The sequence below is a fragment of the Phoca vitulina genome, unplaced genomic scaffold (genome assembly GCF_004348235.1).
Source record: "Phoca vitulina isolate PV1807 unplaced genomic scaffold, GSC_HSeal_1.0 scaffold7, whole genome shotgun sequence".
In the NCBI taxonomy this organism is placed as follows: Eukaryota; Metazoa; Chordata; class Mammalia; order Carnivora; family Phocidae; genus Phoca; species Phoca vitulina.
The window spans coordinates 10,915,004-10,928,861 of record NW_022589710.1 but is presented as its reverse complement, the minus strand read 5'-3'; the positions used below and the strand labels follow the sequence as shown (position 1 = coordinate 10,928,861).

Sequence of the window (13,858 nt, the reverse complement as noted above, 5' to 3'; positions counted from 1 at the left end):
AGAATTTGCACAATGTATTTTCAAAGTTTTTATAGAGTCCTATGATGGTGTATTAGACTCCAATAAATTTTACATCTTTAAATGAACTCCTGGATTAAATTTTTAGTTGTCTTTATATATTACTATATATGGGATAAGAAGGCTACTTGCAATGGGATTATCAAATATACTTATAAAATTTGAGATATCTAGGCATTATTGTAGATCACCTGAATCTGAATCTTTGAGAGAGGCCAGCCTCCTCTTTAATACACTAAAGTTTGAAAGTCACGGATACACATAATGATATTGCCACTTTATTAAAGTTTAAAAACCAGGATCCTTTTGTGGTTGCCATTTTGATGTCAGAGAATAAAAGAGGCATTACTTTCCATTTGTAATCTAAAAAAATTGCCAACTTAAGTTTACCTTTCTTTCAGCTGAGTGTGAGAGGAAAAAATAAAAAAGAGAAACTTGAAGATTTCTTTAAAAACATGGTAAAATCAGCAGATGGAGTAATTGTTTCAGGAGTAAAGGTAAGATTCTATTTGATTAACAGAGGTATTGGTTTGAGAATCTACTTCTTTTGAGAAGATAGATTGAGATTTCAGATGTGCAGATGACTTATTAGAGTAAAAGAGAATTTGGATGGTAGAATGCTTAGGCCTGGGAATCTGGGCCCCCTGCCCTCGATTCTACTCTTTAGAGAACTTCCTTCTCCCAGGGGTGAGAGGTCTGTAGGTTCAAGGGGATTTGCCCACCTGGAGTGCATACCCCTTCCCTCCAAACTAGACCATGCTTTAGGGGTCTGGAACCCCATGTTTCCTTGCCCAAATCTGAAGCCTACTTCCAACTTTTTCTCTTCTGTGGGCCTCTTCCCTGAATTCATCCTCCAGTGTGTGCATTCATGGGTGGTCAAGGGTGACCATGGAACAGCTGGGAAGAGGGAGGGCACAGGGGAGAAGATCAGTGTGCAGGATAGAATATCCGCTTACATACACACGTGAGGTTTCTCTCGGTGCCGTACAGAGCTGCAGGATAGGGCACGAAGAGGGCCTGCCTCCGTTTGTACACTTGCCCTAGGCCTTACAAATGTTAGGGGCACACTTGGGTTCAGATCTGGAGTTAGAAGAGCTCCTTTGAGGTTTTAGTCTTGTTGTGGGGCGCCTGACTGGCTCAGTTAGTAGAGCATGTGACTCTTGATCTCAGAGTTGTGAATTCAAGCCCCACATTGCGTGTAGAGCTTACAAATAAATAAATAAACAGGCATATTTAAAATTAAATAAATAGCACCTAAGTATTTCTTAATGATGTTCTAAAAATGGTACAAGAATTGATTTATCTGAAAACTCTTAACCATTAAAAGAGAAAAGTGTTTATATTACATTATCAAGCAGATACTAAGAAAGAGATAAATAATGCTGCTTTGTCATCATTACCTATTTTTATAGATACATCTACAGTAAAACTTAGGTAGGAAGTACTATTTATTTGATTCATACTTCAGTTTTTCAGAGACAGGTCAGCTGGTATGTTGACAGTGCATGTGCCATGGCTACTTTCTAATAAGCACTCCACTTCCTTCCATTTTGATGCTACTTACACATTAATATTGAACATTTTTCTTAGCATTAATCCACTATATGGATTATGATTTTGGTAAAGTAGTAACATTTTTTGAACATTTACAATGTGGTGTTTGTTAATCCACATTTTGTTTACTCTTCAACCCTACAAGTTGGATAGTTTTATCCCCATTTTAACAGTTAAGAAAATTGGTACACATGAATTACAAATTTTAAAGGACATTTTGTTAGTACTGACTTCTTTCCCATGTTCTGTTGATGTGGATGTGAATTACATCATTTTAGCTGGTGCTATTTCAAAAAATGATTGTTGTTTTAGAAAGGAGGAAAGTACTTTTAATAATTTTTATTTTTAATGTGTATCTAGCTTTGTTTCAAAAAAGATACAATAATTGCTCCCAGAAAGCTAGTTTGGCCATGTTTCCCCAAAGCAAGCAGAGAGGGCTGTAATGGCGAAGGCCTGGCAGCCTTTAGGAATGGCTCATAGAATACTTAATAGACCAAGAGAAATAGATTCGGACTTGTCTATCAGAATTTGTTCCTTCTCAAAAGCAATTGATTACTCCCCCCCTGGCAGTAATATATTTGTTGGAGAGGCTGGACCATAGACACAGAGCACGAGTAGGAACATATTTCAGAGTACAACATGTGAACGTGAACCATTATGGAAGGATCTAAGCTTTCAACTGCAAAACCATTGCAGATTTCTTCCTGGATAGATAGAAGTGCATGTCTGTATAAAGTCTGAATTTGTTGGTGAAATCGTTAGAACATCTGATTATTAGAGGATAGCTGTGCTGTTTTACTGATCTTTTATGATTATAATGGTAAAGTGATTTATGTATTACACTAAAGTAAATAAGTGAAAAATTATATTTTCTTTTGACCCTATAGGATGTAGATGATTTCTTTGAGCATGAACGAACATTCCTTTTAGAATATCATAACCGAGTTAAGGATGCATCTGCTAAATCTGATAGGATGACAAGATCCCACAAAAGTAAGGTTTTTCTCTGTGGCTAAAGCTTAAATTTTAATGGAATAATTATAAAGTTACTATGTTACTTATAGTTTATAAAAGTCTTGCTATAGAACAGTGGTTCTCAAACTGTGGTCTGTGAAGTCTTGACCCTAAGGCTCTTTTTATTTTTAGCAAGTCTGTGAGGTCAAAACTATTTTCATAACAATCCATGATGCTTTTTGTATTTTTCACCATGTTCACATTTACACTGATAAAGCAGAAGCCATGGTGGATAAGATTACTGGTGCCTTAGCACAGAGCAAGACAGTGGCACCAAATTGTGCTAAGAGTCACTATATTCTTCCTGCAGTGCGTTTGCAGTTAGAAAGAAAAATTCAATTAAGAATATTCTTGATAAAGCAGTTAAAATTACTAATTGTAATAAACACTTCCCTTGAGTTCACTTTTTTAATATTCTGAATGATGAAATGGAAGGTATACATAAAGCACTCTGTGTACTGAAATATAATGGTTCTCTTTAGAAAAGCACTTTAGTTGCAACTGAATTATCTGTCTTTTTTTTTTTCCCAAAAAAACCACCATTTCTACTTAAGAGAAAAGCTGCCAAACTATGATTATTCAGATTTGAGTATTTGGTAGACATTTTCTTAAAAATTAAGTGAATCTGTCACTTTAAGGAAAACAACTGATAGTATTTGTTGACAATGATAAAAGTCAAGCTCTCCAGCAATAATTAGAATTTTTGAAAACTTGTATCCATCCTCATGAACTTGCTTCACAATAAAGACTTGTCTGAGGAGATTGATGATCATATGTCAATGTGGTATTTTTGATGTTGTTTATGTATAATGAAGTGTGTCAACATTTGGAAGATCTGCATAACTCATTGAGCCAATATTTTCTAAATGATCAAGTACATGATGTTACAAAATCATGTATGTAAAAGATTCATTCAAAGTTCAAGATAGACTAATGTTTTCTTTTAACAGCTTTATTGAGGTATAAAGTTGGTATCAGTAAGTTGCAATGTTCAAAGTATACAATTTGATAAGTTTTGACATATGTGTAAAATCATCACTATAATCAAGATAATGAACATATCCATCACCACCAAAAGTTCCCTTACAGCCCTTTGTATTCCCTCCCTTTTTCCCTGTCCCCAGGCAACCATTGATCTGCTTCCTGTCTCTATAGATTAGTTTGCATTTTCTAGAATTTTGTATGAATGGAATCATACTATATGTACTCTTTATTATTTGGCTTTAAAATGCAACAAAATTATTTTGAGATTAGTTCAAGTTGTTGTGTGTATCAAGAGGGCATTCCTTTTAATTGCTGAGTATTATACTGTTGTATGGATATACCACAATTGTTTATCCATTCAGCTGTTGGTGGACATTTGGGTCATTGTTAGCTTTAGACTGTTATAAATAAAGCTGACATGAACCATCTATTTGTAAGTCTTTGTATGGACATGTGCTTTCATTTCTCTTGGGTAATACCTAAAAGTAGAGTGGCTGGGTCATGTGGTAAGTGTATAATTAACTTTTTAAGAAACTGCCAAACTTTTTTTCCCAAAATGAAATGACTGTACCATTTTACATTCCTACCAGCTGTGCATGAGAGTTCCAATTCCTCCACATCTTTTCCAACAAGGATACTCATTCTTTTTCCTTTTAGCCATTCTCATAGGCGTCTCAGTGTGATTTTAATTTGCATTTCCCTAATGACTGATGATGTTGAATAACTTTTCTTATATAAGTCCTCCTGCTTTATTCTTCTTTACCAAAGTTGTTTTGGCCCCTCTAGGTTCTTTACATTTTCATATGGATTTTAGAATCAGCTTGTCACTTTTATAAAAATGGTGTCTGGGATTTTTTGATTGGGGTTGTGTAGAATCTGTAGGTCAGTTTGGGGAGGATTGATGTCTTAACAATATTGATTCTTCTGATACATGAATATAGTATATTTCTCCATTTAGCTAGGTCTTCCTTAAATTCTCTCAGCAATATTTTATAGCTTTCGTTGTACAAATCTTATACATAGTTATCTTGTATATAGTTAGATTGATTCCTAATTATTTTTGATGCTCTTGTAAATGATGTATTTTATACCTTTCAGTTTCCAGTTGTTATTTGCTAATATATAGAAATACAATGTATTTTCTATATTGATCATATATCTTGCAGTCTTACTAAATAAACTCACTTACTGGTTCCAGTAACTATTTGTAGATTCCTTTGGATCTTCTACATAGATGATCATCTGCTAATAGAAACAATTAGATTTCTTTCCAGTTTAGATTCCATTTATTTCTTTCCTTTGCCCCGTCGTACTGAAGTTGTACCTGTAGCTCCAGTAGAGTGTGGATGGAAGTGGTGAGAGTGGGCGTCTTTGCCTTGTTCCTTACCTTACGTGGAAGGCATTCTTTCTTAAACTATTAGTTTTTCCTAGATGCTTTTTATCAGGTTGAGAAAATTCTCTTGTAAATTGCTAGTTTTCTGGGAGTTTTTTTTTTTCTTTTAAGTCAGGAATGAATGTTGGATTTTTATCAAATGTTCTTTTTTGCACCTACAGTGTTGAGATAATCATACCGTTTTTCCTTTTTAGTCTATTAGTATGATTAATTGTATTTTCAAATGTTACACCAACCTTATGTTCTTGGGATAAATATCACTTATACCAATGGAGTTTAAATGTGATAGAGTTCAGGGGGGCCTGGGTGGCTCAGTTGGTTAAGCAGCCAACTCTTGATTTCGGCTAAGGTCATGATCTCAGGGTCCTGGGATCATTCCTCCATCGGGATCTCCTTCTGCCTCTCCCCGCACTTATGCTCTTGTCTCTCTCTCAAATAAATAAATCTTTTTAAAAATAAATAAATAGGGACACCTGGGTGGCTCAGTTGGTTAAATGTCTGCCTTCAGCTCAGGTCATGATCCTGGGGTCCTGGGATGGAGCCCTGTGTCAGGCTCCCTGCTTAGTGGGGAGTCTGCTTCTCCCTCTGTACCTCCCCCTGCTTGTGCTCAATCTCAAATAAATAAATAAAATCTTAAAAAAAATAAAAATTTTGCAGGTGAAATAAACACGAAAAGCAAAAAATTACAGTGTACTATAATCAGTCCTGTAATAGAGGTGTATATTCGTGCTATGGAAACATAAAGAACTATAAAGGTAGACAGTCATCCATTAAGAAAACTGAAGAAAATATTAGTGATTCTTCTTTATTTATTTGACCAAATGGAACAGTGCTTTTTTTTTTTTTTTTTTAAAGATTTTATTTATTTATTTGACAGAGAGAGACAAAGTGAGAGAAGGAACACAAGCAGGGGGAGTGGGAGAGGGAGAAGCAGGCTTCCCGCTGAGCAGGGAGCCCGATGCGGGCTCGATCCCAGGACCATGAGATCATGACCTGAGCCGAAGGCAGATGTTCAACGACTGAGCCACCCAGGCGCCCCTGGAACAGTGCTTTTAAGAAAGAACGTTGTGAACCTATTTACAAAATCATAATTATTACATATAATTAATTATATAACATATGATTTTACAGAATTATAAAGTAAAAATTATTTTTTCATGATGCATGAACTTAGCCTGGACTATGAAAACTTAAGTTTTCAACATCACTGTAATGTATAAAATCAGGGCAGTTTGCTTATTTTCTCTGATCATATAATGATGTAACAGCTAAAGAGGGTAGTGTTCTCAGGGCCAGATATTAGGATCCAGGAATGTCTTGCTGTAAAAAATAATTTCAGGGTCAGTTTAAGTATAAAATATTAATGTATTTGATTTTAAACACAAATCATTTGTGATTCCTGCCTCAATAAACCAACCTTTTTGTGATTTTTAAGTGTTATTTTTTTTAACTTAAACTTTTAGGATAATAGTGAACAATCTCATATGTAGAAGTTACCATTCAGAGTCTGAAGTTTGTGTTCACAGTTTCTTTATGGGGGCACCTGGCTGGCTCAGATGAGTAGAGTATGCAACTCTTGTGTGAGTTTGAGCCCCATGTTGGGCATGGAGCCCACTTTAAAAACAAATTCTTTTTTTTTTTTTTTAAAGATTTTTATTTATTTGACAGAGACAGAGCGAGAGAGGGAACACAAGCAGGGGGAGTGGGAGAGGGAGAAGCAGGCTTCCCGCTGAGCAGGGAGCCTGATGCGGGGCTCGATCCCAGGACCCTGGGATCATGACCTGAGCCGAAGGCAGATGCTTAACGACTGAGCCACCCAGGCACCCCCCAAAAAAATTCTTTATGAAAGATCAAAATAGATCTGTTTTGAATAATTTTAAAAAGTAAATAGAGTCACCAGATTTCAGTCTTATTTGTTGAATGTAACTTTGTACAGCATAAGAAAGTACAATGTAAGGATTACTGTTTTGTTAGAGAATAAACACATTAAACCTTGTAAAATACTGCTGGCATAAGTGGGAATTTCCATACAAAATAGGCATGTCTCGGATTTCGTTAATAATAGCAAACATTTGTATAATACTGTACTTGCTATGTGCCAGGTATATAGTAACATTTATTTTTTTATTTTTATTATTTATTTTTTTAAGATTTTATTTATTTATTTGACAGAGAGAGACACAGCGAGAGAGGGAACACAAGCAGGGGGAGTGGGAGAGGGAGAAGCAGGCTTCCCGCTGAGCAGGGAGCCCGATGCGGGGCTCGATCCCAGGACCCCGGGATCATGACCTGAGCCGAAGGCAGACGCTTAACGACTGAGCCACCCAGGCGCCCCTATAGTAACATTTATTAATTCATTTAGTCCAAGTAATCATGCGGAGCTGGTACCATTATTATTCCCATTTCCAGATAAGGAAAGCAAGGCATACACAGGTTAAGTGATAAGCTCGAGGTCGTAGAGCTGGTAAATTGGGATTGGACCCTAAGCAGTTTGGTTCCAGTTCTATGCTCTTAACCATTGCACTTATACTATCCTTTCTCTGAAACGAGAAATCTTTTCTCAACAAGTTGTCCCATGGGGTGAGCCCTGGGAAAAGTGCTGAAGTTGAATACTTCGCTTCCTAGCACCCAAGGATAATGGTGCTACCACCATTCATCTAGCTTCCCAAGCTCCATAAATTTCCCTCCTACCTTAGGTCTCTTGTTTGTAAATCCTACCTATTAGGTTTCCTAAATATCTTCTAGCTTTGTTGTTCCTCTCTGCTGTCACTCTTTTTGCTAACTTGATCCTGACCATCAGTATCTGACACAACAAATTCCTAGTTGGTTACTCAGCCTTCTGTGTCTCCATTTCTAATCTTTATTCCAGGCAGCAGAATTTTTTATCTAAAATCCTTAATGGTTGTTTTTACCACTACTGTTATTTTAAAATGTTTAATAACACCCGTTCTTACAAGATCAAATCCAAACTTTATCGTGTCTTACAAAAACCTGTTTTTTCCCCCCAGGATACTTCCAGTTTATTTTTCCATCTTCAGCTCTGTCCACTGTCTTCTATACCCTGTAGTGCCTTCTTCCTAGAAGGCTGTTTGAATATACTGTATTCTTTTATGTCTCATTGGCCTTTATCCATGCTGTCCCCTCCATTTTGCCTGGTAAAGATTTGCTTATCCTACAAGTTCTGATTCATTCAGTAGTGTCTGTAAATCCTTCCCTAACTTACTCAGGTGGAATCATCTGTTTCCCCGGCTCCCAGAGTAGTTTGTTCCTACTTCTAATATAATATTCATCAAGTTATAATATAGCTGTTGTCATTTCCTTCACCAGACTTGGGGTATTTCATACTGCATACACATTGTTTGGCAGGTAGGTGCTCAATAAGTATTTTTGAATCAATGAATAAATATATTCTAAAAATTTTTTTCCATAGGTGCTGCAGATGATTACAATAGAATTGGTTCTTCATTATATGCTTTAGGAACTCAGGATTCTACAGATATATGCAAGTAAGGATTCTGATTTGAAACATTAAATAAAACAAAAATTTCGTTGGCAGCCTGGACACACAGAATACTTCTGACCTGAGAGTCATTTAGAATATCTTCTTCAAAATACATCAGTAATAAGGCGCTTCTTATAAACTTGGATCAGTGTCATTTTTTTCTCTACCATTTCTCTCTTATTTTTTAAATCTGAAAAGTAAAAATTGGCTTTATATAATTTTAACATTTGCAAAGTTTTATTTGATGAAAATTGGCTGATTTATGTATATAAGGAAGAGGAAGACAGAATTTATGTCAAAATGTTCTTAGGTTTTGATGAAGTTTATTATAAATAAATGTTTTGGAATTAGAATATAATATATATTTGTATGTATTTTTTGGAGGCCAAATTGACTTTTAAAGTAAAATGTGATGTTATCAGTTTATACTTTTTAAAGAGGCTGGCTATTCTAGATTATAAGTTTAATGAATCTTAGGGCAGTCCTAGAGTGACCTGATAGGGAAGTATTATGCATGTTAGTATAGAAATGCTCTCCGGATGTTTGCATACATAGCTGTTGTTTATTTACTTTATACTGGCTTTTCACATTAATCTAACCATAGTTAATTTTAGTTGTTCCTATAATATTGTTTAAACCCAACTCTTCATTGAAAAATAATCCAACTTTTTTTTCAATTTTAAGTGGCAAAACTATTTTCATAGTTTATGCCTTTTTCTAAACCATATCCTTGAACTTTTTTCTAGTATATCCCGTCTTAGTAGACATGTAAGATCCAGGTTTTTCAGCAAAACAAGATACTATATATAGCTTACATTAATTAACATGCTATCTTCCCAAAGAGTTAGTCTCTAACTCTTTGATAAGAAGAAAAAGCCAACCTTGCCGTGAGTTATTGGACATAAACCTGTCAAATCAAGTTCTTTTTGGTAAAACAAAGGTCATAAAATAGTGTTTTAGTTTTTAGTAGTACTTGCCCAATCCAGTTATAATGTCACCAGTAATTACATATTATTTCACAGAATACCCCTTTAATGGTTTGGCATTGGGATATTTTTTAGTTGGTGTCAGCATTTGAGAGATAGGCTATTTAGTTAAAAGTGAACATGAAGGGCGCCTGGGTGGCTCAGTTCGTTAAGCGACTGCCTTCAGCTCAGGTTATGATCCTGGAGCCCCGGGCTCGAGTCCCATATCGGGCTCCCTGCTCAGCGGGGGGTCTGCTTCTCCCTCTGACTCTCTTCCCTCTCGGGCTCTCTGTCTCTCATTCTCTCAAATAAATAAATAAAATCTTTAAAAAAAAAAAAAAGTGAACATGAATTCAGAGATAGAAATTGGTTATTCATTTCTGTTATTTTCTAAAACAAAGCAGCTGTACTTGAAGATGTTTAACACGTAAGTATCAGATAACTTCAAGAGCTGCTCCAACTTTAGTGTTTTCCTTTTAAGTCAGCCTTTTTGGATCCGATTGTTCTATACTTCTATAGTAATTTTGAAGATACAGGCTTTATTTACTATTATGTGACATTCTGCTAAAGAATATAAGGAAAAAATTTTTTAATTTAAATGTATGGCTTGGGGTGCCTGGCTGGCTCAGTCAGTGGAGCACGTGACTCTTGAGCTCAGGGTTGTGAGTTCGACCCCCCCCCCCTTGGGTGTAGAGATTACTTTAAAAAGTATATATTAAATACATAAGTAAATGTATGGCTTAGACTGTTACCTTGAAATGGGAAGATTTTTTTTAACAACAGTTTTCAATCTGTTATATGGAAGTATAGAGGTGTTGTTCTAATGAAGTCTGTGGTGAACAAGACCATTAAATATTACTGCAATGAAATAAGAAAGTTCATTATTAATACGGTTTTGGGGGTATATGCTCTGAACATTTGAAATGAAAAGTCATTTCAAAGCTGACTTCTGATGAAATATTTTTCCCTTCCAGGTTTTTTCTCAAAGTTTCAGAACTGTTTGATAAAACAAGAGTAAGTACTATTGGTTAACCTTTGAGAGTCTCAATCTTTGCATACAGTAGTGTGTAACCTGTTGTGGTTGTATTAAACTTTATTGAGAAAGATGAGCTATACTTCAGAAGGATGAAGAGACAGATTTAGATTTGAAAATTTGAGTTTTTTTCAGGAAATAAATTTTTTTGTTATGGCCTTCTGGTATTTGTGTAAAAGTTCATATTCTTATTTTTTTTTTTTTAATTTTTATTTATTTGACAGAGAGAGAGACAGCGAGAGAGGAAACACAAGCAGGGGGAGTGGGAGAGGGAGAAGTAGGCCTCCCGCGGAGCAGGGAGCCTGATGTGGATCCCAGGACCCTGGGATCATGACCCGAGCCAAAGGCAGACGCTTAACGACTGAGCCACCCAGGCGCCCCCCCCTTTTTTTTAATATTTATTTATTTGACACAGACAGCAAGAGTGGGAACACAAGCAGGGGGAGCTGCAGGCAGAGGAAGAAGCAGGCTTCCCAGGAGCAGGGAGCCCAACGTGGGGCTCGGTCCCAGGACTCTGGGATCATGACCTGAGCCGAAGGCAGACGCCCAACCAACTGAGCTACCCAGGTGCCCCAAAAGTTCATATTCTTTTTTTTTAAAGATTTTATTTATTCATTTATTTGAGAGAGTGAGAGAGAGCACATGAGAGGGGGGAAGGTCAGAGGGAGAAGCAGACTCCCTGCCAAGCAGGGAGCCCGATGTGGGACTCGATCCCGGGACTCCAGGATCATGACCTGAGCCGAAGGCAGTCGCTTAACCAACTGAGCCACCCAGGCACCCCCGAAAGTTCATATTCTTGATCAGAAAACATGTTCATTATGAAACAGCATTTATTTTTATGAAGAATGATCTTTTTCTGGGGCTTTGTAAGCTAGAAGAAAGTCTTAGATTCATTATAATTTTACCAAGATGATATTGCTTTTGATCCCCCATGACACTGGTTTAAAAATGAGTTGTATCAGGGCGCCTGGGTGGCTCACTTGCTTAAGCATCTGCCTTCAGCTCAGGTCATGATCCTGGCGTCCCGGGATTGAGTTCAAGCCCGGCGTGAACCCCGGTGTCAGGCTTTGCAATCAGTGGGGAGTCTGCTTCTCCCTCTTCCTCTGCCCCTCCCTGCTCTTGCGCTCTCTCTCACTCACTCTCTCTTAAATAAAATCTTTCTAAAAATTAAAAAATAGGGGTGCCTGGGTGGCTCAGTCGGTTAAGCATCTGCCTTCGGCTCAGGTCATGATCCCGGGGTCCTGGGATCAAGCCCCGCATCGGACTCCCTGCTCAGGCGGCAGCCTGCTTCTCCCTCTCCACCACTTGTGCTCTCTCTCTCTCAAATAAATAAATAAAAGCTTTAAAAAAAATTTTAAAAATAAAAATGAGTTGTATCAATACGAGACAGATATGTAACTGCAGAAAGGTGTGATTCATAGTAATAATTTCATGTTGACATAGTCTTGATTTTCAGGGATCAGTCTTAGATGCAGTAATATTTAAACACTTTGATAAAGTTGATAGAAAAGTGAAAATGTTTATTAGAAGTTTAAGGGTACTTAACTGAGGGTGGAGGTGGCTAGTCCATTGTAGAAATCTGATTGCAACAGGATTTTGTCAATTGAGTAATGTGTAGTGAAGACAAGGAAAGGAAAAGAGAGATTTTCTCACAAAGGAAAGAGTCATTAAATACATAAATGTTGTATATTGGGGTCCATTATTCTGCTTTTGGTATTTGTACCAATGAGCATTTTCTGGGAAGATATCATTGTTTTTCTATGTGTTTACATCAAAAGAACAGGGATTTATCACAAAATAGCTTTATGTGTCAAAAGATGTGCAAGTAGATGTAAAATGGAATCAGATGTGCAAGAGATTCATTGGGAAGAACAAAGAGGAAGGAGTAGGATAGACATGAAGAGCCTTTAGACCATAGTGCAGGTCTATACCTGTGAAAGGAGAGGGCAGAGGAAGAGGGTACTGGGTAGGAAGAGTTTCAGACTGTAGCATGGTTCCAAGAAAGTTTTGTGCAGGTCAGCCAGAGTGGCTCATTAGAGGGAGCACTGCGTCAGGCAGGAGGGGCTGGCCCTGCTGCCCCATGCTCTGTCATGGGGTGCAGCCAAGGCAGGCATGGGAGGATCAGCATAACCTTGGAATGAATATTGTTCTGGATCTAGAGAGATTGCAAGTAGGACTCTGAACCATATGTGCTCCTTACAGCAAGCAGTTGCTCTTGAAGGAGCTCTAGGTGGCACATTGCCATTGCCACGACTATCTTTATTTCTTTTAGTGTTTTTGTAGTGTTGTGGTTATTTGCTGTATAACAAACCATCCTAAAATAAGTAGCTTAAAAACGACAACCATTTTATTACGCTAATGAAGTCTTCAGGTCAGGAATTCAGAAAAGACAGAGCAGAGATGGCTTGCCTCTGCTCCATGATGTCTGGGCCTCAACAGGGAACATATGAAGGCTCTTCCAGATGTCTGGGGGGTGATACTGGCTATCAGCCGAGACTTGAGCCAGGGCTGTTGGCTATAACACCTGCATGTTGCTTTTCCAGGGAGCTGCTTCGGCTTCCTCACAATGTGCTGGCTAGGTTCCAAAAGGAAGCATCCCAAAAGATAGGAAGCAGACATTTTTAGTTTCATTAAGGCCTGGAAACTGGCACAGCATCACTTCTGTATTGGTCATACAGTCTTAGGGCCCAGATTCAAGGGGAGGGGATACATACCCTACTTCTTTTTTTTTTTAAGATTTTATTTATTTGACACAGAGAGAGCGACAGTGAGAGAGGGAACACAAGCAGGGGGAGTGGGAGAGGGAGAAGCAGGCTTCCTGCTGAGCAGGGAGCCCGATGCGGGGCTCGATCCCAGGACGCTGGGATCATGACCTGAGCTGAAGGCAGACGCTTAACGACTGAGCCACCCAGGCGCCCTGACCTACCCTACTTCTTAATGGAAGGAGAGGAGCCATATTTAAAAGCACCCAACATCGTCTAGCATGTTCCCTAGATTTATCTAAATCAGTTTATCTAAATTTATCTAAGTCAGTTTTGAATATACTTTGTGCATTTATCTGTTAGATTAAGAAATTTCCTAAGTTTATTTCTCTGTTATAAAGGAATATTTCTTAAGCTTCAAGTTTTTTTATTGAAGCATATTATATATATAGGAAAGAGCACATATCAGAAGTATACAGCTCAGGGGCGCCTGGGTGGCTCAGTCGTTGAGCGTCTGCCTTCGCCTCAGGTCATGATCCCAGGGTCCTGGGATCGAGCCCCGCATCGGGCTCCCTGCTCAGCGGGAAGCCTGCTTCTCCCTCTTCCGCTCCCCCTGCTTGTGTTCCCTCTCTCGCTGTGTCTCTCTCTCTCAAATAAATAAATAAAATCTTTAAAAAAAAAAAAAAAGAAGTA

General features: G+C 37.7%; 1 protein-coding gene across 1 annotated transcript in view; it reads left to right on the top strand.

The window, feature by feature from the left end:
• The window catches only part of SNX6 (sorting nexin 6), a 55,383-nt gene that overhangs the window by 24,965 nt on the left and 16,560 nt on the right, over positions 1-13,858 (top strand). The window contains exons 7-10 of the mRNA XM_032404934.1: positions 420-515; positions 2,460-2,565; positions 8,394-8,469; positions 10,405-10,444. Of these exons, the coding sequence (XP_032260825.1) occupies positions 420-515; positions 2,460-2,565; positions 8,394-8,469; positions 10,405-10,444 (318 nt within the window). The remainder of the gene's footprint in view (positions 1-419; positions 516-2,459; positions 2,566-8,393; positions 8,470-10,404; positions 10,445-13,858) is intronic.